Raw genomic sequence first — 23944 nt, forward strand, 5'->3', positions numbered from 1 at the left:
GGATTTAGCGCTGGTGCGGGCGAGGTGTTTGTATTTACATTTGCCGCCATTGCCGCACTTTCCGGGACACGCCCACCGGCGCTGGCCACGCCCCTTTTCCAACCCTTTCCCTACCAGCACATAGGATGTGCCCCTACCGGAAGCGCAGCGGACGAGCGCAGCGGGCGCGACGATTGCGCGCCGAAGGCGCGCCTAAGGCAAGCCAGTCTGCGCCCGTCCGCGGCCGGCCGGGGCCTGGGGCCTGCCACTCTGCCCAATTCACATCCTATGGCCCCAGGGACCTAACTGCTCTACACTCACCCTGGCCGCTGGAATCCGCCAGCCATCATAACCTACAACAGCTTGGTGTCTACCAAGCCCGCACGTCTTTCCCCGAAATCAGGACCCTCCCATCCTCCCTCACCCCTGAATACACAATCACCCCCCCCCTTCTAAACCCCTGCCCGCTCAAGCATCTGCTAATTTGGAACTAGCAATCATGTATCTTAACACCCGGTCGCTTGTCAGACATCAATCTGACATTCACCACCTCCTGGATTCAGACCGACCTGACATTCTTCTTCTAACGGAGACTTGGCTGAATGACGACTCCACCCCCGACATCTTGGCAGCCATTCCACCGGGTTATTACATTCTCCAAGCCAACCGGCCGGCTGGTAAACCAGGAGGCGGCGTAGCCGCTATTATCAAATCTCCTCTCAGGTTCAGCTCCCTTTCTCTACTCACCATCCCCCAGGTTGACTGCCTGGCAATCAGATTTGATTCCTCGGTGTCCCCTGTCACCTGTGTTTTGGCATACCGCCCCCCTCAACCCATGCCTAACTTTTCCTCCCTTTTTGGTGATCTACTCTCTCAGCTCACAATCAACAATTCTAAAATCCTGGTCCTAGGTGACTTTAACTACTGGCCATCAGATGCAAATGAAAGCCCTCATTCCTTGGCTTTTACTGACCTGCTAAGTGGGCTTAATGGCTCTCAACATATTCATACAGCCACCCACTCTAAAGGCCACATCCTAGACCAGGTGTGGACCTATAATCTGGAAATCAATTCGCTCACGATATTACCTTGTCACTGGTCTGACCACTTTCTAATTTCTTTTTGTCTTCTGATCCCTCCACCACCCCCTCACAGCCGAGGCCCTAGCCTTCTGGCTCGCAACTGGAATAAAGCAGACCACAATCGCTTCCTCACCTCTCTAATTTCCTCGGCTCCGTCCTGCCTAGGCTCCATGGAATCTCAAGAAGCTGCATTAACTGAATGGTTAGAAATTGCCAGCGACAAGGTCGCTCCCCTCAAACTAGTCAGAGCCAAGCGTCCCCATGACGCACATCGGTGGTTCTCAGATAGCCTCAAATCCCTTAAACTGGGACTTCGCCAAGCTGAACGTCATTGGCGCAGAAACTACGACCCTTTAGAGAAACTTCATTTTCTAAAACTATCTGGAGAATATAAACAGGCTATTTCAGCAGCTAAAACCACCTACTTCTCTTCAAAAATTCTCAACTCTGTGCAAAAATCCAAAGAAATTTTTGCCATTGTGGAAGAGCTTTCACATCCGGATAGGGTGACTATCAAACCCCTTCCGTCCCAGGCCCTCTGCGACTCCCTCAACTGTTTCTTTATAGAAAAAATCAGTAAAATCAAAAACAGTATATCTTCCGGACCGCCGGCGACGGCCCTCTCTGAGGTCACCCCCTCCTTTAACCCCCACTCCCTCACTCAGCTCCCCCCATACCAGAGGAAGACTTTCTCTCCCTACTTAATAAAATTTCATCTGGTTCCCCCACAGATTGTTGCCCTCCTACGATTCTCCGGGCCGCCTTCTCGGCTTGCCCCGCCCCTCCGCTGGCCCTCCTGAACAACTCTCTACTGCTCGGTCAGGTTCCCAGCCAGTTTAAGAACGCTGAGGTGGTTCCGATATTAAAAAAACCCAACGCTGATCCCGGGGTTCTGGGCAATTTCCGCCCCATTTCCCTGCTCCCTTACTTGAGTAAGGTAGTTGAGTCTCACGTGACCAGCGTCCTCAGTTCCTTCATCGAAGACTCCAACTTCCTTGATTCCCAGCAAGCCGGGTTTAGACCTGCACACTCGACCGAGGCGGTTATCCTCTCTGTCATGGAGGAACTCCGTAGAGGCGCCGACTCCAACATCAGCCAAGCCTTGGTCCTTCTGGATCTGTCGGCTGCCTTTGACACGGTCGACCACACCATCTTGGTCGACCGTGTCAAAGAAGCGGGCATCGGTGGGACGGCACTTAATTGGGTCCGTTCCTTTCTGACGGACCGCCACCAATCTGTCCGACTCTCCCAGTTTTCGGCTGACAGGAGGATGCTTACCTGCGGTGTTCCACAGGGTTCGTCCTTGTCACCACTTCTTTTTAACCTGTATCTCACCCCCCTGATCCGTTCCCTCCGGGGTTGGAATGTCTCTGCATTTAATTATGCAGACGACATTCAGCTTGTCTTCAACCTTGACTCCTCTGACGATGCGGCCCAAAATTTCCAATTCACCCTCTGCCATATCAGCAATTGGATGGGCGCCCACCATCTCAAACTTAATCCCGACAAGACGGAGCTTGTTCTTGTCGGAGGCCCATCCAACCCTTGGAACTCCACCTTCTGGCCCCTCTCACTTGGCCCCCCCCCCCACCCTGCTGACAAAGTGAAAAGCCTAGGGGTTTACATCTCCCACGATCTCTCTATGAAACATCAGGTCAATGCCACTGTGTCCTCTTGCTTTTTTCAGCTTAGGAAGATCCGAAAAATAGCCCACTTCCTGACCACCGAAGCCCTCACTCTGGCATTGCTGGCCCTAGTCATCTCTCGGATCGACTACGCTAACGCTTTGTATGTAGGAATCCCTCAATATCAGATCAAACGATTGCAGTTGATACAAAACCAGGCAGCTCGCCTAATTTATCATCAACCTAAACATCATCACGTCCACCCCCTGCTCAAAACCCTTCATTGGCTTCCTGTATCGGAGCGCTGCAAGTTCAAACTTGGCTGTCTGACTCATAAATCTTTGGCCGGCATCGGCCCTTCCTTCATCTCTTCCCTCCTACATCGCTATGTTCCCTCCAGGCACCTCCGATCCTCTGACCAAGCACTCCTCCAGGCACCCAGATACAGGCGCAAAAAACATGGAGGTCTCAGATTTTCTTTTCTGGCCCCCTCATTTTGGAACTCTCTCCCATTGGAACTTAGACTCTCTTGCTCCCATCTTCAATTTAGGTCTCTCCTTAAAACCCACCTCTTCCGCAGTGCCTATTCATAGGCTTTTCTCACCCCCCTCTGCCTCCCACCGAATATAGTGAACAGCGCCAAGAAACCGTCCGGTGTATGCTGCGCTTTATAAGTAATTTTTACATTACATTACATTACATACCATGGGCTAATGCTTTACGCGAGTTATGATCTGTATGGAGTTTCTCACTTAAGTTTGCCGATATTATTTTACCCAAAAAGGTGTAGGTTTTTACCACCTCTAACTTATGTCCGCCTATGGCCCATCCGTAATTTACAGACCTACATTTTTTCTTTCCAAAAATACACATGATTTTACTTTTCGAAGCATTAATCTTCATGAAATTTGCTTCTGCAAATTGATTTAATGCACATAAGCGGTTAGACAAGCCCTTCGGAGTTAAATCTAATATGAGGATATCATCTGCATACATTAAAATTGATACAGGAGATCCTCCAATTATCGGGGCTATCCCACCGCACACTGAAATGGAAGAAGGAAGGTCTGCCGTATAGAGAGAAAACAATATAGGGGCCAATATGCACCCTTGTTTTAGCCCATTAGGTGAGGGGATAGATTGAGACAAACCTCTTTCTCCACCTTGTAATACCTTACACCACGTGTTCGAGTGGAGGGCTTTTACAAGTTCGAGCAAATATAACGGCATCCCTAAAATAGCGAGTTTTCTCCACAGGGTTGGTCGGTCGACCTTATCAAACGCTGTGGAGAAATCGATGAATGCCGCATATATTCCACCACCGCGAACACGTACATATTTATCGACAATCACCTGTAATGCTGTTAAGTTATCAAGTGTACCATGCTCTTTACGAAATCCAGTTTGTTCCAAAGGTAGGATGTCATTCGCTTCCATCCATTCGGAAATTAAAATCAAAAGACATTTTGCAAAAAATTTCCCTATCGAATCTAAAAGAGCAATTAAACGATAGTTCCCAGGGCTATCCCGCTCTCCTTTTTTGAATATCGGGATTAATATACTTCCCCTCCACGAATTAGGGACTGATCTCAGTAAAAAGCACGCACTGAATACTGGAAGGAGAATCCTACTCCAGGATGTAACGTCTTGCTTTATTATAGACATGGGCAGCTCATCCGGGCCCATAGCTCCGGACGCACTCATACTCTATCACCGAAGCGATCGTTTTCTCAGATGGGAGCTCTATAATAGGCTGACTATTTAGGGCTAAATCCCAGCTATCCCCCTCTACATTATTAGAAGCATACAAACTGGATATAAATGATATCCAGACATTTTCGGCAATAGAGATAGGGATAGGGGAAGTTCTTACCCCACATCCTTTCCCTATTAGGGTCCAGAATTCTCTAGATTTATTAAAGGCCGATGCCTCTCTTAACCTGATCCAGAGAGAATCTTCTTTTTCTCTTTTTAATTTGATCCTAAGTCTAGCTCGCCTTCTTCTTAATAAGGCTATCTTATACTCATTTTCCTTAGTTCTACTAATGAACTGTTGCCTTACGAGTTTATTTATTTCCTTATTTAGGGGTAATAATAAACTAGGAGGGAGATATGGCTTTTTAGGTTTACTTAATTTCCTAGCTCTCATGGTAAGGGTTTCCTTAAGAGTTTCAAAACATGAAAATTCCCTACCCTGCCAATCATCTAGATCAAGTAAGGTTTGGGCAAGAATATTTTGTACGTCTTTCATAGTGGAAGGGTCCCAGAAACACCTTCCAGACTTGCAATGAATAGAAACACCTTTATTAATTATAGACCATGATTCAGTATCTGGGGTTTGTAATGAAACTATTATATTAATCACATTATGATCGCTCAAACAAGATTGAGAGACCACCATGTCCTGAACATAAGAAAATGAATCATAATCCGTAATTACATAGTCCAAGATAGATTCACCCCTAAAGGAATTATGTGTAAACTTAGCCGGAGTGTCAGAGGGCATCCTACCATTTACAATTAACCCCTCTACATAGCTAAGTTCTTCAAGTAATATCTTTCCTCTTTTGTTAGTTTTCATTTTACTAGGAAAGATTGCTTGGGGTATATTGTATGCTTCTTCCTTAAATTTACTTCTAAACAAGTCTATACTCTAAGTGGACACTTTACTATTTAGGTCACCCATAAGTAATATATATGGGGGGTGATCGAGCTCCAGTAGTTGTTTGACATAAGAAAACATTCGCTTCAGAACGGTATTAAAAATCTCTTCAGGTGGGATATATGCATTAAGAATTACAAGAGAGGACCGTCTACCTGTGGACACTAAATTATTAATAGTAATTGATTGAAAAAGATTACTAGTGTCCTTATAATGGGAAAATTGCCATTGTAATGAGTTTGATAAAAAACAGGCTATTCCTCCTTTCGCGTGCCCTTTTTTTGAGGGTGTGGCAGGGGCCTCGAATACAAAATAATTTTTCCCCCCATAAAGAGAATCTTTGCACCATGTTTCCTGAATACATAGCACATCTGCATTCAGAGAGAACAGATAATCAAACTTCTGAGGACAATTATGTAACCCTGCAGCATTCCAGGATATGATTTTTAATTGACTGTTAAAGATGTAGAAGCGGTCTTAAGTTGTTCGATGTGTTACTGGATAAAACTCCAGGAAGCCAATTCCAGTGTTGATTATCTTCTGTCATGGAAATAAGAAGATTTTCAGGGGGAGAAGGTACCTGAGAGACCATACGCTTTCCTCTAGAAACCCGTATCTTTAGATCTTTATTTTGAATAGTTGGGTCTTCTTGCCCAAGTCCCAACTCAGAAGCTCCTTTTCTAAAGAACATATGATTTCCATTATTAATAAAGGGCAGCACATCAATCCCTCTACGTTGAAATGATTCCGCTTGTTGGAGGACAAGATTCGCAATTATTTTTGAACAGAATTTTACCCTTACGCGCGGACCATTTTCAAACCCCATTATTGAAACCAAATCAATGTCGCTTGACAAAATAAGTTTTAAGCATTCAATGTCCTTGAAGGAATTCAGCAACCATGATCTGTTCATATTAAGGTCTAAATCGAATAAGGGGAGAAAATCCAGTGACAAAGTATCCACACATGGATTTGAAGTTTTTAGTGTTACAGTAGATGAATTAGTGGTCACATGCGCTAAAGGCCAAAAAGTAGATGCCGATGGATTAAGTACTATTTTTTCAATAGGCCTATTACTTGTAACTTCATCCTTTGGTTCAAGAGGTTCTATCCCACGAGCCTCAGAACAAAGGGATCCTCCATCCAAGGTGCTGACACCGGGGGGGGCTTCAGCTAGAGGATCGGTGAGGCCACCAGCAACCTCAATAGATGAAGTCTCCTGTATTAAACTATCTAGAGTTTCTATAACATCAGTTACTTCTGTATTTACATGCTCTTGAAAGATAATTTTCCTCTGTCTTTTCTTCTTATATTTGCGAACAGGTTTCCTATTTTTCCCTTTAATCTTTCTGCTTTTTTCTATTACTGTCCCAGTAGTCACCACAATACCTTCAGGTTCTTTTTTATCCTGAACAAAAATAGGAAAAAATTCGCTTCCAGCGGTTGGGTTAACCACTGCCGATTGTTCTTCCTTCAAAATCGGTTCTAATTCTTTCCTCAAAGATGCAGAGATTGGTAAAAAAGAGGTTGAGGGCTCATGAATATCTACTTTTAATACCAACCCCGCAGATACATTTTTTCTTAATGCAATGTTACTATCAATAACGTTCTGAGCAATAGGTTCGATAGGAAAAATAGACCTGTTCACACAATTTTTGGCAGTTAATACTTTCAATATTTCAGTAACTGAATCCATAATACAGTCAGTGCTCCCAACGGATTTATTCAATAAACCTAATATGGAGGTCAGCAGATGCTCAAGTGCTATCAGAGAATCAGAAATTGGTTTTTCATTTTTTATATATTCAGGTGCAGTAAGAGAGCAGATACCTGATAGGTTAAGTTGAGGAGATTTCAAATCGCTCTGCAGTGAAAAAATATCATTAGATGTCATTGAGGGGGTGCTACTATATAGCCGTAATCCTGAAGGCGTTGCTCCGTTTAAGGAAATACAAGGATCAGGCTGTTTCACAACCCTCTCACCCATATAACGACCACACAATTCTAGATCAATACTAGACGGAATAGAGATTTCTTTTATATCCTCGACCTTCTCTTCTGTAACCTTAGGAGTATTATACTGAAAACCTTTCAAATCTGCCTTCAGTAAAACTGAATTATCTCCTTTGGGAGGACATGCTAGGGTGTCTACATCTTTAGTCAGGAGTAAGGTGGGAGAAACTTTTTCCGTAGCTGACCTAGAGTTAGTGTCGAAGGCTGCTTCTATCTGCGGTTCCGTCGTAGTTATTGTCTCATTGTCAGTAGTGACTGGAACTTCCATATATTTATTCTCTGGTTTTTCCCATAGTTTAAACAACTGCATCTGTCCCTTCAATTGTAGACTATGTTCAAAATTATTCCTCAGGGGGTTGGACCTAGTTTTAATACATGATCTCCCCCCTAAGACTCTTCCAGAGCGTAGTTTTTTGGCTGTCATTTTGTATCAAGTAAAAGGATAAAAGCAAAAACTAATACACAATAAATTAACCAATGATATACTAAGAATCAACTGTCAATGTATAGTTTATATATGCGACCAGTCAATAGTTGTATAGTTGTATCACCCTCACCGTTTTATCGCCTTCAATAACTGTAGGGAATGTACATGCTGTGAGCAGCAATATGGAAATAACGGGGCCCTGCCCGGCCAACCTCGGCCACTGAGGGCCACAGAGGGCCCGCCCTTTGCCCGGGCTTAGCCCGGCGTCCGCCCGCGCGCGTCCCGCGACGCGGGAGGTGTGCTTGTTTTTATGGGACCTCCGGGCGCGTGATTAGCGTCACCTGATCCTGGGGCTGGGGATTCTGGGGGCTGAAGTTTTTCTCCTCTCGGCGGCCGCGTAGTCAGCAAAGCGGCGGCGGGAGAAATGAGAGCCAGCAGCAACCACAGGACAAGCAGGGAGAGCAGGTAACTATCTGCAGGGTTCCAATGTTCGTAATCAGCTCAGGGCAACACCCGCTTCCCCGGAGGTGTGCTTGTTTTTATGGGACCTCCGGGCGCGTGATTAGCGTCACCTGCTCCTGGGGCTGGGGATTCTGGGGGCTGAAGTTTTTCTCCTCTCGGCGGCCGCGTAGTCAGCAAAGCGGCGGCGGGAGAAATGAGAGCCAGCAGCAACCACAGGACAAGCAGGGAGAGCAGGTAACTATCTGCAGGGTTCCAATGTTCGTAATCAGCTCAGGGCTGAAAATAAAATACGGAAAACCGGGAGCCCTAATTATAATATATATGCAAGGACATATCTGCATGAGCAGATATTCCCCAGTGAAATCTTTTTCCATTGCCACGACATTACAAGTGATCAGGAAGCCATCTTAAGCATATGTATTGGGCACTGGTCATTACATAAAGGCTTCACTGAAAATAATGATGTTTGGTGTCAAGTATTGGTTCCAGGATTTATGATGACTTGCACCCAGAGGGCACCTTAAAGGTACCCACTGAAACCTACCAGTCTTTTAGTGTGCTGGCCTAAAGGACTCTTCCAACCTGCAACCAGAGACGAGTTTCCGACCCATCCGTTCCTCTGTTTGGGAGAGCCAATGCTCTGAGGTCAGGAAAAAGGCCTACTCTGGAGGAAGGTGATCCCAACTCCTCAAGCAGACTGGCTAGTGAATTCAAAGCCTCTGCCACCTTTGATATGTGACCTCCTCTTCTTCAAGACCTGGGGTATGCCACTTCCTTCCCTGAGGGCTATTTCCCAGATCAGGTGGGAAAAATCAGCAGGCCGGTAGCAGTGTCGCACTACCAGGCTGGGCACACCCCTAAGGTGGGCCACCTAAAGTGGACGGTCCAAGAAGGGTTTTGACACCTTGTTTTTGGTGCGACTAGAAACTCTGGTTCAGGTTTATGCCCACTCTCCACAGAAAGTGGTCATGTAGGGGGTGTAGTCACCCCATGGACAGGTGGCCCATTGGCTACTACATTACAATCCCCGTAATTCCCATAAATTCAGTATTTATAGGGCCCTCTGACACCAGGAACTCTTATTCATCGACTGGGAACCGAAGGAAGGACAAAAAAGAGCAGTCCCCGCGAGACCAGAGGACTCTACCACTACATGGCACCAAGCCCTGCTTTGCTGATGGAACCTTGACAATTGCGCTGACCCGACTCAACCACAAGCTGTGCATCACCTCAAAACTGCGGAGGACCATCCAGACACTTTAACAACCAGGCAGCATCTCCCTTGGGGTAGAGGAGCCATCACCCTGAATCTGCAGGCACTGAAAGAATCTACTCGGTACAACGTTTTGTTGGCCATCAGGTGTACCGAAGTAGCAACACAACAGGAACAGGTTCCTGAGGCTATATGAAGTCAGCCCCGTCACTCCGCCACATTTTGAGATCCTAGACCCTCCAGGAGCTCCCCCTGCACCAATACATTTACTGCCAGGGCACTTGTTCCCACCAAGGTTTGTTTGTGTTCAATCCGAACACAACCGCTAAAAAGACATATCTTCACGTCGAGGGACTTCAGGAGAGATGAGCTCCACACAGTGTGACCCTGCTGGGTTTCATTCCCCTCCTCTGCAAGTACCCCAAGAATCATGAGAGCCTCCAGCGCTAAGTGGCCAGCCAGCCAGCACCTCTGCAACCGAGCCCCACAGCCCAAGTACATGACTTCTGCCTGCGTCTCCTTAGCCTAGGAATTCCCACAAGCCGAGCCCCCATTGAGATCTGATGGACTTGTCTCCAAGTCCCTCCTTGCAGACTCTCTTGTTTTGTAAGGTCTCTTTAAACTTCACTGCATAGTGCTCAAGGCTACCAATGCGACCAGCAACTCTGCATCCTGGACACCCCATGTCAGTGTGACCTGAACTGCCGGTGGTTTCTTGGGCCCTCGGTCCTAAGCACCTTTAACCGTGTAGGATACCTTCGACAACCGTTTGCAAGTATACCTATGCAGTACACGTCATTTCCTCCCATAGGATAACATGAGCACGTTTGAGGGTCAAGCCTCAAATTTGACCGCTGTGATTTTCTACTGTCTTACCTGTAAAGATCTAAAACTTCTAAAGTATGTACCTTATCCCAAAGGCCTTGGTGCCTAAAATTATATAAATATCTGGGTTATTTTTCTAAATTGGTCTGGAGTTTCTTCCTGAGTGTATGTCTCATTTATTGACTCAGTGTTTACAACAAATGCTTAACACTACCCTCTGATAAGCCTAAGCTGCTCAACCACACTACCGCAAATAGAGCACTTGGGATTATTAATTTAAGCTCTGTAAGCCAATAAGGGTCATCTTGACTTTTATCATGATGTGCCCTTACATTGGCACTACCATATAAAAAGCGAGCTTCCTACTATAGTTAACTGAAGTAACTATAACTTGTGCCCACAACATGCACTGCATCCACACATAATACATCACTTATGACATGTTCTGCGACATCATTGATACCATCACTGATGACATCTGAAATCAACACTGCATGGTGGGGGCGTGAGTTCTAGTTACTTCAGGTAACCTTTAAATGGTGAATTTCAGTGGCTTTTAAAGTGTAAAACGTTACGCTTTAACTGTCATTGATTTTCACATAACGATAACATCACTTTAATCTGTTTTTTTCAGTGAAAAAAAAATAAAAATATATATATATATATTTATTTCACTGAAAAAACCATAGGTTTCAGGGGCGTTACAGTTAGCTGGACTTTTCACTCGTACAAAACCATTGAAATTCCCCCGTTACAGTTAGTTCAGCTAACTATAACATGCGCGCCCGCAATGCACTGCTGATGACGTCACATATTACATCACTCATGACATGGTCGGTGACATCTCAAATGACATCACTGATGACATCATCCAGTGAATGTGTGTTTTTCTGAAAATTACATATGTTTTATATATGTGTATCTCAAGGTCGATCGAAGAATAAATGGTTATATAAGTGTCTAAATGGATGATTTGTTTTTGAAAAATTGATTGTATAACTGAGTAAGTGTACCTTAGTGAATACATGGCTTAGTGAGTAATGTTTAAATATGTAAATATCTGTATCAGTCTCTCACTTTGTGTATAAGTGGCTGCATGGGTTGGTGAGTAGCTACATGAGTGTCTATATAGGTTATTAGTTGGTTTTTTGAGTATCAGTATGAGTGTCTGAATGGTTCAGTGGGGGGTATTGCGTAGTGCATAGGTGCATGCATGAGTGACTCACTGTATGTGTTGAAGACAGCATGTGTGCAGGACTGTATGGGTAGATGAGTGTGTGCATGGGTGTGTTAGTGAGTGAATGACTGTCTCAATAGTGTCTTTATGAGTAACTACATATGTTTTAAACTAGTATATGTGACTATTGGTGTATATATGTGAGAGTGAGAGATTGAAAGAGTTCCTGTATGAATAAGTATGTTTCTATAAGTGATTGTTTAAAAGACTAAGTATGTGTAAGTTTCTGTAGAAGTAGGTGTGGTGGAGTGTGTATAACTGTATATGCAAGTAAATGGATGTTTGATTCTTTATTAGCATGAGTGACTGTGTGTGAGTAACTCTATGGATGAGTGGCGTGGTGTAACAGGATGTATAGGTGTACGAGTACATATGATGAGTGAGTACATGTATGAGTAACTGTATAGGACTGTTGGTGAATAAGTGGATGTGTATGTGGATCTTAGAATTACTGTATAGGTTGTTGTAACTGGTATTGGTATGTCCATTGTTTTGAAAATTTTAGTTTCTATTTTTGAATGTGTGTATCAAAGGTTATATTAGGGGAAGAGGAGATCTGCCACTCTATCACAAGGATGATGTCATCAGTGATGTCACTGACCATGTCATGAGTGATGTAATATGTGACGTCATCATTAGTGCATTGCGGGCGTGCGAGTTATGCTGAACTAACTATAACGGGGGAATTTCAATGGTTTGGTACGAGTGAAAAGTCCAGCTAACTATAACGCCCCTGAAACCTATGTTTTTTTCCAGTGAATTTCTAAGGTTTTTTAAATGCTAATTTCTAACTATGCCTACAGAGACAGGACATGTGAAGAAAGAAGAAAAAACAGAGAAAAAAAAGAAATGCAGAAAGAAGCAACAGAAGTCCTCAAAGACGAAGAAAAGTGCAGGAAGAAGGATAAAGTGCAGAAAGAACAAACGGAAGAGCAGAAAGAAGCCTTGTTGCAAAATCATCCTGTACCCTCAACTTTTTCAGACGGATACTGGTGGTAACTGAGTGAGTAACCAGTCCTAGAGCCAGTGCTATGTTAAAAGACACTCAGAACACAGTGAAAACATCTACATACAATAGGGAACACTATGCGTTGGGGTCCCCCTGTGATTAGCATGACCTCCTCTGTAAGCCCCTAGTATATAATAGGGCAGGGGATTAGAACTACCTCTTAAAACGCGCAACAGGCCGTGTTTGCACACGTCACCTCAGGCCCCGTCCCCTTCCTTCCCCACTGTGTAAACACACCCTGTGGCTGTTTTAAGTTGGGAGATTAAGTCCCTTTGAATCCTGAGGGTCCCTAGGGTCCAACTAGACCACTAGGTACCTCTAGTAAGCGCCACAGAGCTGCGTTGCAGAGAGATGTAAAAAGGGGCGCGGTCTAGACCACCTCTCTGCAACGCAGTGCAGTGGTCCTTACTGGAAGCACCTGGTGGGCTAGTTGGCCCCCAGGGTCCCTCAGGATTGAAGGGGAATTATTTCCCCAACTTAAAACGTGCCACAGGGCTTGTTTGCACACGTTCACTCAGGCCCCGTCACCTCCCTTCACCACTGTGTAAACACGCCCTATGGCCGTTTTTAGTTGGGAGATTAAGTTCATTTGAATCCTGAGAGTAGCTAGGGTCCAACTAGCCCACTAGGTACCTCCAGTAAGCGCCACAGAGCTGTGTTGCAGAGAGGTGTAAAAAGTGGCACAGCCTGGACCACCTCTCTGCAACGCAACTCAGTGGTGCTTATTGGAAGCACCTGGTGGGCTAGTTAGCCCCCAGGGGCCCTCAGGATTTAAGGGGAATTATTTCCCCAACTTAAAACGCGCCACAGGGCGTGTTTGCACATCTCACCTCAGGCCCCATCCCCTCGCTTCCCCACTTTATAAACACGCCCTGTGTTGCCCCCCTCCTCAGGCCACTTATGGCCCCGGGGACCCCATCCCCCGGGGCCTGCCTTTGTTTTTTATAATTTAAAAAAATATGTATATTTATAGAAACACCTAGGACATGCTGGACAAAACCGTATGTACCTATCATCATGACGATTTGCGTGATATTCATTAAAAGGCGACTATGTATACAATGAATCCACATGAATGTATTTACACCGCTAGTGAAGCTCTGACGTGTCTGACGCCCTACCGTGCCTAATCCCGGCGCCCCCGCCGGTGGGTACTCTCCAAGTAGACACTAACCCCGGGCGTAGTACTCCGCTTCACCCACGGAGTGTACGTAGCGCTGCCTGCTTCGCGGTTTACGAAGTAGGCGTAGCAGGCAGTGCTACGCACACGCCAGGGCGAAGCAGAGCTGCCTGCCGCCAGCCACCCACCCGCCCGCCCTCCTTTTAAAATAATGTAAACTATGATAAAAAAAATTAAATAAAATGCCTTGCCTGCAGCGCTGCGTCCCGGGGCTCCCTCTTCCTCGTTGACGACAACTTCTTTTCACAAATGCGCATGCGCGGACGCCCGCACATGCACATTTGTGAAAAGAAGTTGTCAACGAGGAAGAGGGAGCCCCGGGACGTCGCGCTGCTGGTAAGGCATTATATATATATATTTTTTATCATAGTTTAACTTATTTTAAAAGGAGGGTGGGCGGGAGGCTGGCGACGCGTAGTGGGGCTACGTGGAGCGCACGAGTGTGCGTAGATTTGGCCACACTACGCGATGCTCCACGTAGCCCCACTACGCCCAGGGTTAGTAGACACCCTTGTCGTTTATTTATACAAACATGGGTAGCTATTGACGGGCACATTTAATACACACGCACACCAAGCCATTCAAAGGAGATTCGACAAAAATTTGACCAAACTATGCACGAAACCCCCCTCACGGTTAATAAAACACACATCCACCGCCGGATTTGTAATACTTTTTATTTTACTCTCTGGAAAGGAGACAAACCTCACTTGAGAGTCACAGCGTGCTCCTGGCTGAGCCCAATGCTGTTACACCCACCAGTGCCTGCCGAGTGCCACACACCTCTGTGTTGTATTCCACCAGCTAGTGCGTATGCTATGACACTCTCTAGCCCATGTGCACTGTAACACCACCCCGTGAATATGTCATGTCACACTTGCCTTCGCACGGGTTATATTGCCCCATCTAACATGCTTTCCTTGATGCCTGTTATAAAGCACAGCGCTATGCCATACATATTACAATCTGGGATCCATATCTTTGTCACAGTGCATATGCAACGTTACACTTCCCAGCACATATTTTATATTACAACTTTAGAGACTAGTTAGGTTACACAACACTGCCCTGTGCATATTACACTCCAAGGCGCATATCACGCGCTAGTGCCTGTGCTATCTCGCGCTCTCCAATGAATCTGTCATTGCGCACAATGTATTGCATATTATATTTCACGCCCGGTTCATCTTATATCACACTTTTTGGTGCATAGTTTCTACCATATACTATATCTAGTTTTCATTTTCAATCGTGCTCTCAGGACTATGTTCTATATAACACTGTGTCCACCTACCCTTTTCACGGTCATTACATTTTGCGATGGGGGGTGGAGGGTCAGGGGGTGTTTCTGCCAAGTGAGCCCGGAGTCACAGTCACAAACGTCCTCTTCTTCCTGAATAAAAGTGAGATTATGCTGCTTACTTGTTCATATTTTAAGTAGTTCGCACTGACACACATTTTAAAAACAATAAAGTTCCTAATAACCACCTTCTCTGAACAGTTAGCTTGCTGCTCCATCCACCTCCTCCCTATGCTCTGTTGTCTGAATCCATGGACTAGCCTCCTCCCTCCTGCCATGCATGGTCTGATCTGCTGCCACTGCCCTCCATTTAGCATGATGTACCAGTCCACTCCTCCTGCCCTCCATTGCCCATTTCTATGCCCCATCATTGACCTCCTGCTTAGCCTCTGTGCTTAGCTTGCTGCCCCTATTCTCCTTTCGCCTGCCCTCCGAAGTCTTTGTGCATGCCCCTGCTCCATCCTTTTTGCCCACCATGTTCCATGGACCTGCCACTCCTATCTACTCCGAGTGGTTTTTTTTGGCATCTTTTATATAGCCCGAACTCGACCCGAAAGTATTGGAGCGCTGTACATGAGCACCGTATTTACATTACATATTCAGGCACGGGGAGATTAAGTGATTTGCCCAGAATCACAGGATGTGGACGCGACCTTGAGGCTCGAACCCTGGTTTCCTGCACCAAAGTCGGCAGTTTAAGCCGACGGACCACATCCTCTCCCAGTGTTCTGTTGAGCTGCCACTCCCCTCCCACCTGCCTAGAATTGTCAGATAACTGTAACCTGTCCCTGCCACCTCCACCCTGCCTGTCCACATTCCATGCCCCTATCCCCTTCCTCCTGTCCTCCATTGTCCATTTTACTGCCACACCCTTCTGCCCTCCCTGGTCTGTTGTGCTGCAACTGCTCCTCCTGCCTGTCTTACGTGGTCTGTTGTGATGCCCCATCCCCTGAACTCTCTTGTCTGTGCCCAGTTCCTGACCCTCCCTTCTATCCTCCATGGTCCTTTGTGCATGCCCCTGTACCTTCCTTCTTGCCCATCATAGCCATTGTGCTGCCACTAACCCTCCTGCTTGCCATGCATGGTCTTCTGTGCTGCCACGGCCCCTCCCACTTTCCCTGTGTGGTCAGCTAGCTGCCCCTGACCCCCTCCCACCTTCCCTCCATGGTCTGTGTATGCCATCATAGTCTCACTGTTGCTCTCCATGGTGTGTCTTGCTTCTAGTGCCCATCCTGCCTGACCTCCATGGTCATCTTGCTGCTCCTGCGCTTCCCCCTTGTCCCCTGTTTCCATGTGCAGACCCCTATTCCCTCCCTCCTCGCTTGTCTGTTCCATTGTAATGCCCCTGATCCGTCCCTCCTGCCCTTTATGGTCTGTTATGCTGCAGCTTTCTCTCTTGTCTGTCCATTATGGTCAGATAGCTACCATTGCCTCTTTCCCCTCTGTTCTCTGTTGTCCATGTGCATGGTCCTGTCCCCTCCCTATTGTTTTTCATTGATTGTTGTGCTGCACACGCGTCCTGCATGCCCTGTGTGGTGTATTGTGCTGCTGCAAACCCTGATGCCTGCCCTGTAGGGTCAGTTTGGTGCACCTCTCCATGTCCCTCCTGTCCTCTGTTATCCGAGTCCATGTCCCTACCCCAATTCCTCCTGCCTTCCATGATCCAATGTACCATACTTGCGAACATTTTGAACTTGGTAAGAGGGAGATTTTGAAAAAAAAAACTGGGGTATTGATTTTCCCCTTTGAGTTACATTGAAAAAGAGGAGATTGTAGACAGGAGACAGATCAAATAAAGCCCATTTGAGCTTAAAAACATTGGACGTTTCCTGACTGAATCGGGTCTGTTGGCATGTATGGTTGTACTACCACTGCCTTTTCCTTCTGCCCACAATGGTCTATTATATTGCCACAGCCTCTCTTGCCAGTCCTGTATTGTTGGTTTGTTGCCCCTGCCCCCCTTTCCACTGCCCTCCATAGTCTGTTGTTCTGCCACTGCCCTTCCTACCTGCCCAGTGTGGTCAAATTGTTGCCTCTGCACACTCCTACCTGCCTTCAATTTTCAGAGTCCGTGCCCCTGGCCTCTGCCTCTCAACAGTATCCTAATGAACAACTACGTTGCTAACATTCCATATTTATTACAAAAGTGTGGAACACCTGACATCATCTTGATGTAATCAAAACTGTAATACCTAGAGCATTTCCTTTAGAAATTACATATATGAGAGGGTCTTATTTGCATCAGAATTATGGTCAGTGCTCTAAAAAACTAAAATGAGGACATATTTTCTGAGTTTTCAAATAGCGACAAAGCACTTTTAAATTATTTGTTATCTTTGTTTTTTTATCCAGTTGACCACTTGATTAAATGTTGCACTTAGGGGAGAGGATGTGGTGTTACTTCCAGAGATGCAGACTTTGCAACTGGGGAACCAGGTTGGAGTTTCTGTTTCAGCTCGACATTCTGTGATTCTGGTCAAATCACTTAATCTCCCCATGTCTACAACCAAAATGAATTTGATCTTGTGTGATGTAACCAATGCACATGTAAAACACTCCAATACCTGACAAGTCTGCACAATATAATACTGCAAAAACATAAAAAATAAGTGTTTTGCACACTTCTGTCATTGGGCTACATGTGGGCTACATCTGGGTGATATTTGGGCTGCATATGGGCTCTTTTGTCTCTGGTGGCCATCCTGGGAGATTTATTTGTTATGACGTTTCCTAATTTCCTCATTTACTGCAGTCTCCTTAGTAGGAAATGCTTTCAGTTGTTTACTTTGGTTCCATCAAGAAGGCATTCAGATGTGTCACAAGTTTGCCATAAATTCTGAATGTTAGCACTCTAGTTGCTCATGAGATCACTGTAGTAAAGCTACTGCTCACCAGGGAAGTATGCTGCTGGTATTGAAAGTGCATGTTTCAGTCTGCATGTCAGAATGTTTTAATGAAATAGATGATGTGAGAAGTCAAAATGTGCCCTAATTTTTCTTACTGCAGCACTAATCGTACTTTCTATGGCACAATGAACCCCCTCAGTGTATTCCTTTTTAAATTAAATGTTTTAAGAGTTACCACTTCATTCCAATCAAGATGGTTTCAGGTGTGCCATACGTTTATCATAAGTAGGACTGTTAGCGCTATAGTTGTTCTTTGGAACACTCTGGAAAGCTGCAGTAGAACACAAAGGAATCCACTGACAGTCTCTGCCCTTGTTGGAGGTACATGTTTTACTGAGAATGTCAGACTTCATTCTCACATGACTGAGAAAGATAATGTGAATTTACAGAAAATATGCTCTCAGTTTAGCTTATAGATCATCTTCCAAACCTCTGTGGGAAAAGCATGAGAAAATAGTTTTCTCTTAAAACATGATATCCCAGCATTAGGCTTTTTCACATGGTAAAATCACCTTAGAACATACCACAATTCCTAAAATGAGTATGGTACCATCAACAAATGATTTAGAACGTAACTAAAGTCTTAAAACCTTCTATTAACTGCAATGCTTTTTATTGAGGTGCTATCATGTATATTGGTCCCAAGATGGCTGCCAACACTTCTTGGATGAAGTGCTGACAGCCAATCAGATCTCACAATGAAATGTGTGGTTAGGCTCCGCCCAGATATGTGATTATACTTTTGATTTTCTCAGGAACTACTGAACGGATTTACACCATTTAACCAAAAGGCACGACTCTGAACCAAGGGCTACCTTTTTGCCAAATTTGGTGTAATTCCGTTCAGCAGTTCGGGCTGTAGCTGCGACTAAAGGTTCCTATGGAAAATTGCATGGGGAAAACACGTTTTGGGACCCCCCTTTTTTCTCGGCCCCCGCTTGACGAATCACCCCTAGAATTTCAGGATAGGAGCGGACCGTAGCTGGCTAAAAGTTTAAAAACTTTCGCAAATATTCGTTAACCGACGCCAAAGTTATTGGGAATAGAATGTTGCGGATTTCCTATGGAAAATAGGTCCTAACTTTAACTACCTACTGGCGACCGCCAGTAGATAATATATATATCTGCAAATCAACTGCCTTCTTTATCAGCTCCTCGTCAAACCAAAGCAGGCGCAGACCACAAAGCAAGTGTTTCAATTATTTATTTCATATCGCCCATAACACGTTTTGGTCCAGCCGGACCTTAATCACTTGACAACGCCTATGATTTTTGCACCCCTTTTTAAGTGACTCGTGCTCATTGCCATTGGTGGTAGGTAATAGACATAAAGGACATACTGTTTCATGAAATTTTGGTATAATACAGCGCAGTTCTTTCCTTTTTCTTCTTTCAGACCATCATTATAAATGCTTTTCTAGACCGTTTTTTTAAATGTCAAATACATATAGCATCTCAGTAAGAATCAATATTCTTTAACCCATATAAATATACGTTAAGTTAATAAATCATGAGATATTAAAACAGTATTAAATATGAAGCTATAAAAATATATATACCTCTCGTATTATAAATTTCAATGCTTAGAATAATTAAATAAACACATACATATTCATTTAAAAATTATTTTCAGAGAAGTCAAACCTAGTTAAAAGACAATTTCTTTTTGATGGTAAAATTCTAGATTAAATGTGTAGTTTCTACTGTACACTGGTTCCTGATACCATTTTCACCAGAAAAAAGTCCTACCATGGGCTCCCCCAGGTTCCATCTGTTCCTGCTCAATTACCTATTTTCTAAAAGTGCTAGTGCTCCCCTACCTGTGAAAGATACACAGACTCCCTTTTGGCAACATAGTATTTTTATCTACAAATCTTAAGGTGCTCTTAACATTTTTTAAAAACACTATTCTTGTGGTTTAGGTTGGTTGGGCGGCCTTCATTGTTTAAAGTAAAATACTCTTACAACTTGTTTCACTTCTACAAATATGACCTTCTGACACCCCTCCTAATTTTGAATTTAGTAATTCTCCTCTGTTCTAATATTGATTTACTCTGGAAGGGTATCCGACTATGTGCAGGGGTCCAATTGTATATATATGGTCCAATGTGATATATCCTACTGCATATAAAAAATAGAGCTTTTGGGTTGATATGCCATAATGTATACTATGCAGTATAGCTTCGCCTATGATGTATTGTACTGCACATATAAAATAGAGCTTTCTGGGGTGATATGCCATACTGTATACTTATACAGTATAGCTTTGCCTAGGATTTATTATACTTCACATATAAAATAGAGGTTTGGGGTGATATGCCATACTGTATACTTACACAGCATTGCTTCGCCTTTGATCTATCACACAGATTAGAAGTGTCTGTCACTTAAAACACTGTATAATATTTGCCTGGACACAGAGTCCGGCCTCAGCCGTGATTCCTTATACTTCAGACACACACTGGGATTTCAGCTGTGATGTACCCTCCCTACCGCACACATTTAAATAAGAGAGCTTAGTGTATATACTGCGTATATGCGCAACATAGTTTCAGCTGTGATTTACTAGACTGCACAGATACACAATAGCGCTACAGTGCTGATGTGTCATCCTGGACAAATGCACAACAAGGCTTTTGTGCTTATGTGTCTTATTGTACAGAAACACACCAGAAATTCAGCTTTGATTTGCTGTGCTACACAGATACACAAACGAACTTTACAGCTGATGTTTAATATTGCACAGATACACCACAGTACCTCTTCAGTTGTGATGTATTACATTATAAGGATACACAGCTGAACCTCAACAGTGACATATCATACTGCACACGCACACAACAGAGCATCAAAAAAGATGTATACGGTTCCATAGATACACAATAGTTGCATTTGTGCACAGTATGACATGTCAAGGGTGAGGCTCTAAGCCTCACCTCTGATGTATAACAGGGAGTGAGCAAAGATGCATCTTTTTACACAAACAAACCCACTTAAACTGGGATGTTTTATACTGCATAGCACACGGAGCTTTAGCTTGGTGTATTGCAGTACACAGACAAACAGCAGAGTTAGACTGTGATGTGAATATTGCATAGATATGAGCAATCGGATTTCATTTATGACGTATAATACTACACAGACGTACTGTAGTTATTCAGTGGAGAGCTGTCATACTGCATAGAAACTCAGTGGACCTTCACCCACAAGTACACAACAGAGCTTCAGGTCTGACGTTCACTATATTGATAATGTATGCAATGGAGCTTCAATTGTGATGTTAATATTGCATACATATGAACAATGGGATTTCATTTATGACATATAATACTACACAGATGCACACTAGTTATTCAGCGGTGAGCTGTCAGACTGCATAGAAACTCAGTGGACCTTCACCCACAAGTACACAACAGAGCTTCAGGTCAGATGTTTACTATATTGATAATCCATGCAATGGATATTCATTTCTGATGTATCACACGCAAAGGTATACAATACAGCTTCAGCTGTGATGTGTGCTACTGCATATATACGATGACTGTGATCTACTGTATTGTACACACAACAAAACGTCTTTAATTGTAATGGATAACCCTGCACAGAAACACTCGAGCTGCCTCTCAAACGTATCTTACTGCAAAGGTACATTACAGACCTTCAACCATGATATATCATACCGCATAGCTACACACAACAGTTTCAGCTAGGTAGTCCCAAACTGCACAGATTCAACATAACGTGGCAGCGGTGTGGTACTCGACTGCACACGCACAACAGAACTTCAGCTACGAGTACTATAGTGCACAGGTATACAACAGCCTGTGATGTATCGTACTGCATATGTGGTTAATAGGTAATGCATCTTATTCCATAGATTCACAAGAGCTTCCGCAGTGATGTATCATACGCCACAGATGTACAAGTTTATGTCGTGATATGTCACAGTACTTAGATAAGCACTACAGCCTCGTTTATGGTGCACCACACTGCACATATATCCCACATAACTTCAGCCGAGTCGTTTCACACTACACAGATGCATCAAACATACACTCAAAGAGCTGCTTTCCCCTAATGGCAGGGCTTTAAGTGGGCCGGGTCCTGCCGGTGCTGAGCTCCGGAAGTTTTTTAAAGCAGGTGCCGAGACGGGTCTCTATCTGGGCTCTCCATTTTTACCCTCAGTCTAAAGAAAAAAACACATCACTGCTTTTGATGTATTTTCAAAGAGACTCATTTTTTGTTTTATATAACGCAAACATGGAGCGCTTTACATGAGCACCACAAAAACTAAACCATTTTCAGTATTCTACACAACGAAGTCATAGTTGTTCCTTCTTTATCTTATGCAACTTGCAACCATTGACAAAGCCAATAGCCCTGGCTTGTTGCAGGTGTAATGTTGTGCTATATATCCGGATGAATGGACAGAAGCAGCAAAGTACCAGTAGGGCGGAATACTATGCTAAACACAGATTTTATTACTTAAGCGTTTTAGCCGCACCCTTCATTACAGCACCCACGCCCTTATGAGAGACCCCCCCCCCCCCCCCCCTCCGTTTTTTCATCCCACTCAAAGCCCTGCCTATAGGATTTCACACTAGTATAGAAGACATACTGAACGCGCCTCTCTGAGTTACCTAAACACCATCCGCAGCAGGGCAGGAGTAGAAGCAGCAGGACTCGCATCTTGCCTTCTGCATAAGCATTTACTAGTCATGCATTCACAGCAGTTGGGAGGACTGAGCCAGGGCGGGCCGAATCTGGACTGAGCTGAGGCACGGGGGAGCGGCTACGACTGAATACACAGCGTTGCGTGCTCAGCGAGGGGGAGGGGGGGTCAAAGAGCTCAGGAAGCTGCAATAGCTGAGAATATCAGAAATGCCAACCCTCCCGATTCAGGCGGGAGACTACCGATTTCAAGGCTAGTCTACCGCCTCCCGATTCCTGCAAGCAAAAACCCGATTCCTCGGGGTTTCAGCTGACAGGGCTTGGTATTGTGTAACGTGCTAATTCTTCCGGGAATAGTCAGAGTGGCGATGCAGGGGCTCTAGAAGGGGTGAAAAACCAACAAAGCCCCATTAACAACCGAATGGTCTTTAAAAGACCTGTGAAGTACTCGGGGGCGCTGTGTGTGCCCTGGAAGCTGTTAAAGCCCGGGCTGCCACAGGGGTGGGGGGAGGGGGGGGGTGTATGCACTGCCAGCAACCTGCTAGGCCAGTGCACAACACTTGCATCACCCTCTCTCTTCCTGCCATTGCGCTCCATGCTTCTGCAATGTAAGACAAAAATGTGCATTTGCGTTTCAAATGTTCAGTCCTGCAGCAGCACACTTCCAAAGCCCATACATGACAGTAACCCGATTCAAGGCTCCATTCTCCCGATATTTAAAAAAAAATCTACCACTTTGCTCTTCTGAAATGTTGGTATGTATGGAATATAGTTATACAATTTCTCTGCTTCAGGTGGTTTAGGAGTTTACACTGATTTACAGTAGTGACAGTACTTTGGGAGTGTGATTCAATGGAAGGGGCTCATTAGGAGTTCTGCTGTGGAAATGACGTCCTAATGCCACACATACCAGCAGTTTTTAGGTCTCGCCTGACCCAGCGCATGCGCTGGTCTGGCGAGACTTATTGAGAGGGCTCCAAAAAGTGCTACAAGGCCAGCCTGGAGCTACAGTGAATGTGCGCGAGGGCGCGCGCGCCGCGCTTTACCGCAAGTAGTTTAGCGTCGCGCCTCTGTACTGATATAAACGTACTGCACGTTTCTAGTCTGGTACCTTCGTACTTTGACTCTGCAAGGTCTTGTGGGTGTTCCCTTGGGTCTCAGACTGGTCCTCTACACTTAGTCCTTCACCAGCGCGGTCTCAGTGCCCTATTGGCAAGGTCATATTTATTGTTTGAATGTTTACCAGTACACAGTTACACTGGTATTCACTGACACTACATTGTTTTATGTTTACTGCTTTCTATTCTTTAATTTCTTTCTTACGCCACCACCTCTCTTTCTACAGAGGTTGGC

General features: G+C 44.7%; 1 protein-coding gene across 1 annotated transcript in view; it reads right to left on the minus strand.

Moving 5' to 3' along the window:
* LOC146785200 (fish-egg lectin-like) overlaps positions 1–22684 on the minus strand; it is a 211976-nt gene extending 189292 nt beyond the window's left edge. The window contains exon 1 of the mRNA XM_085634092.1: positions 22561–22684. Coding sequence (XP_085490218.1) covers positions 22561–22609 — 49 coding nt within the window. The 5' untranslated portion in view covers positions 22610–22684. The remainder of the gene's footprint in view (positions 1–22560) is intronic.
* Positions 22685–23944: the final 1260 nt, after the last annotated feature.

This window comes from Triturus cristatus, chromosome 11, assembly GCF_964204655.1.
Source record: "Triturus cristatus chromosome 11, aTriCri1.1, whole genome shotgun sequence".
Classification (NCBI taxonomy): domain Eukaryota; kingdom Metazoa; phylum Chordata; class Amphibia; order Caudata; family Salamandridae; genus Triturus; species Triturus cristatus.